General features: G+C 42.7%; 1 protein-coding gene and 1 pseudogene across 1 annotated transcript; both read right to left on the bottom strand.

Annotated features, from left to right (window-relative positions):
• Positions 1-48: 48 nt before the first annotated feature.
• LOC101662705 (UAP56-interacting factor-like) lies at positions 49-1,032 on the bottom strand. Its single transcript, XM_045288613.1, is given in 3 exon segments — positions 49-431; positions 434-705; positions 707-1,032. Coding segments are annotated over 3 exon segments (930 nt in total). The 5' UTR covers positions 982-1,032.
• A 460-nt stretch (positions 1,033-1,492) lies between these two features.
• LOC115869152 lies at positions 1,493-1,812 on the bottom strand (annotated as a pseudogene).
• Positions 1,813-2,150: the final 338 nt, after the last annotated feature.

Raw genomic sequence — 2,150 nt, 5'->3', positions numbered from 1 at the left:
TCTCCAAGCAATTTTTCAAACAGTCAAAAAGTTCCTTTGACAGGAGATCTATCCCACGGTTACAAAGCGGCTTCCTCCTTTGTTGACCGTGAGAGTGCCTCTTTGTTCCTTCAGGATCCCAAACTGCTCATTCAGAGTCATCCCTGTCTGTTTTCCAACACGATTGATGTCAAATTGTAGGGGAACACCTTTAGGAACTTTCTTTACATCAGATTGCTCCCGTTTTGCCAAGAATGATGGTACAGAGGTACGAGTTAATCGTGGTTTCTGAGTTACTGGGTTATGAACTGCTCCAGGATTGTCAATGGATACTGTTAAAATTCCTCCATTTGTGGTGGAAGTCCGCCATTGACGAGTTCTCTTTGCTACTGCATCATCTAGCGGTTGTTCTGTGTTCAACCGGGCCTGAACCTTCAGGCCTCTTCTGAAATGTCTTTCGGGTGGCTTAATTTATTTCCGCTTCTGGTCAAGTTGCCTGGAATGTTACTTTTTCTATTTAACTGGTTCGGTCTCTTGAGGACTGCAACTGGTTTGCCCTGCACTTCATTTTGTCTCAGAAGGTCTGTTTTCCTTTTGAACACTGGAAAATATCGCTCTACATTCTTATCACTCAAAGGTGCTCGGTTCATAGGACTAATTCCTTTTCGAAGTCCCGTTGTTTTCCTAGCTGCCAGGCCAGTGATAACTCCATAAGGACGTCTCTTTAGGCATTACTCTTCCTCTACGGCTCAGACTATTTTTACCAAAACCAGAATTTGGTTGAATGCCCCACCGTACTCTCATTCTAAATCGCCGGGCACCACTTTGCTGAAGTCGTCTGTTTAGTCTTGGAAAATTCTGTTTCTTCCCTTCCTTTCGATCCAATTTGATGATATCATCCAGTGACATGTCGATTTTGTCGAGGTTTTCATTGCTGCGGGCTTTCGTAAGTGGCGACGGGTTCGCGGTGGCTCCCAGTAGCCGGGAACCAAACCGGTTCATGGCTGGAGATGTCGTGCTGGAAGAGTCCGTGGGGAAGGCCGGAGAGCGGGGCCTGCCACCTCCCACTCGCGCTAGCAGACTCGCCAAATTTAATTCTTATTAATACAACTATCAGGACACACACACACACACACACCCCGTTTATATTATTGTATAAGTCGAGTTTTTAAGCACATTTTAAATGTAGTTTTTGTGGTAAAATTAGGTGCCTCAGCTGATATTTGGGTTGGCTTATACTCGAGTATATAGGCGTATGTATTCTTTTTCAAAAATCAACATATGTACAAATATGCCGGATACAATTGATGTATGGATTGTAATTGGAGTTGTAAGAGCCCCCAATAAAATGATCTTTGAATGAAAAAAAGGAAAAATTAAAAAATGTAAGATAAAATGAACATTTCCATAATTTAGGATAAAGCAAAAGCCATCTCCTTATCCTGATGCACCCATGCAATCGACTGTGCCTGCTGTAACTATCCGAGTTCCCGAATGTCATTTAAATATTTGCCTACATGCCTGTAGGAAGCTTCTGTAGCCTTTTCTGGGTAGGAATTCCAGTTTTCCTGAATTCTTCTCCTTCTTTCGGGTATTCCATTTTGCACTCTTCCTTTAAAGCTGCATCAGGGTAGTAAGCAGTTAGACAAGCTTTCTGTGTAGAATTTTCTTTCTGGTATTTCACTAGCATGAGGACCCCAGTATCCTTGCAACGTTTGGTAACATCTTGAACTTGTTTGAACATCTCTCTCTGGCCTTCTCTCTCATTATTTTCAGGATCAAAACATCTTTTACAACACATCTGAGTTGCTCTTCTGCAGGGTAGACCCCCATCTTGGTGGGGAGTTGAGGCAGTAGCCCCAAGGTGGATCATGGTACCTGGGGGTGTGGAGGGGAGGATCGGAGCCCGTTTTTTACTTTGAAGGTGTACATTTCTCTGTGACCCACAAAGGCCTGGATCTGTCCACAAAGCCTTAAAATACAGGCAAACTCAGCTATTTGGTTTTTGGTTTGGGGTTTTACCCTCTTAAACAAATGTTGTCACCCAGGATGATCAATCCTAGAGATTTAGTGAACAATTTCCACAATAATTAAACAGCATAGTTATTAAACCTTTCTATCGATGGGCAGAAGAAGCAAACATACATCGGGAAATGTAAAAACGTTTTTAT

The sequence above is a fragment of the Echinops telfairi genome, unplaced genomic scaffold (genome assembly GCF_000313985.2).
Source record: "Echinops telfairi isolate 266 unplaced genomic scaffold, ASM31398v2 ScPeMD7_22;HRSCAF=79, whole genome shotgun sequence".
NCBI classification, from domain to species: Eukaryota; Metazoa; Chordata; class Mammalia; order Afrosoricida; family Tenrecidae; genus Echinops; species Echinops telfairi.
This window is presented reverse-complemented; position numbering and strand designations above follow the sequence as displayed.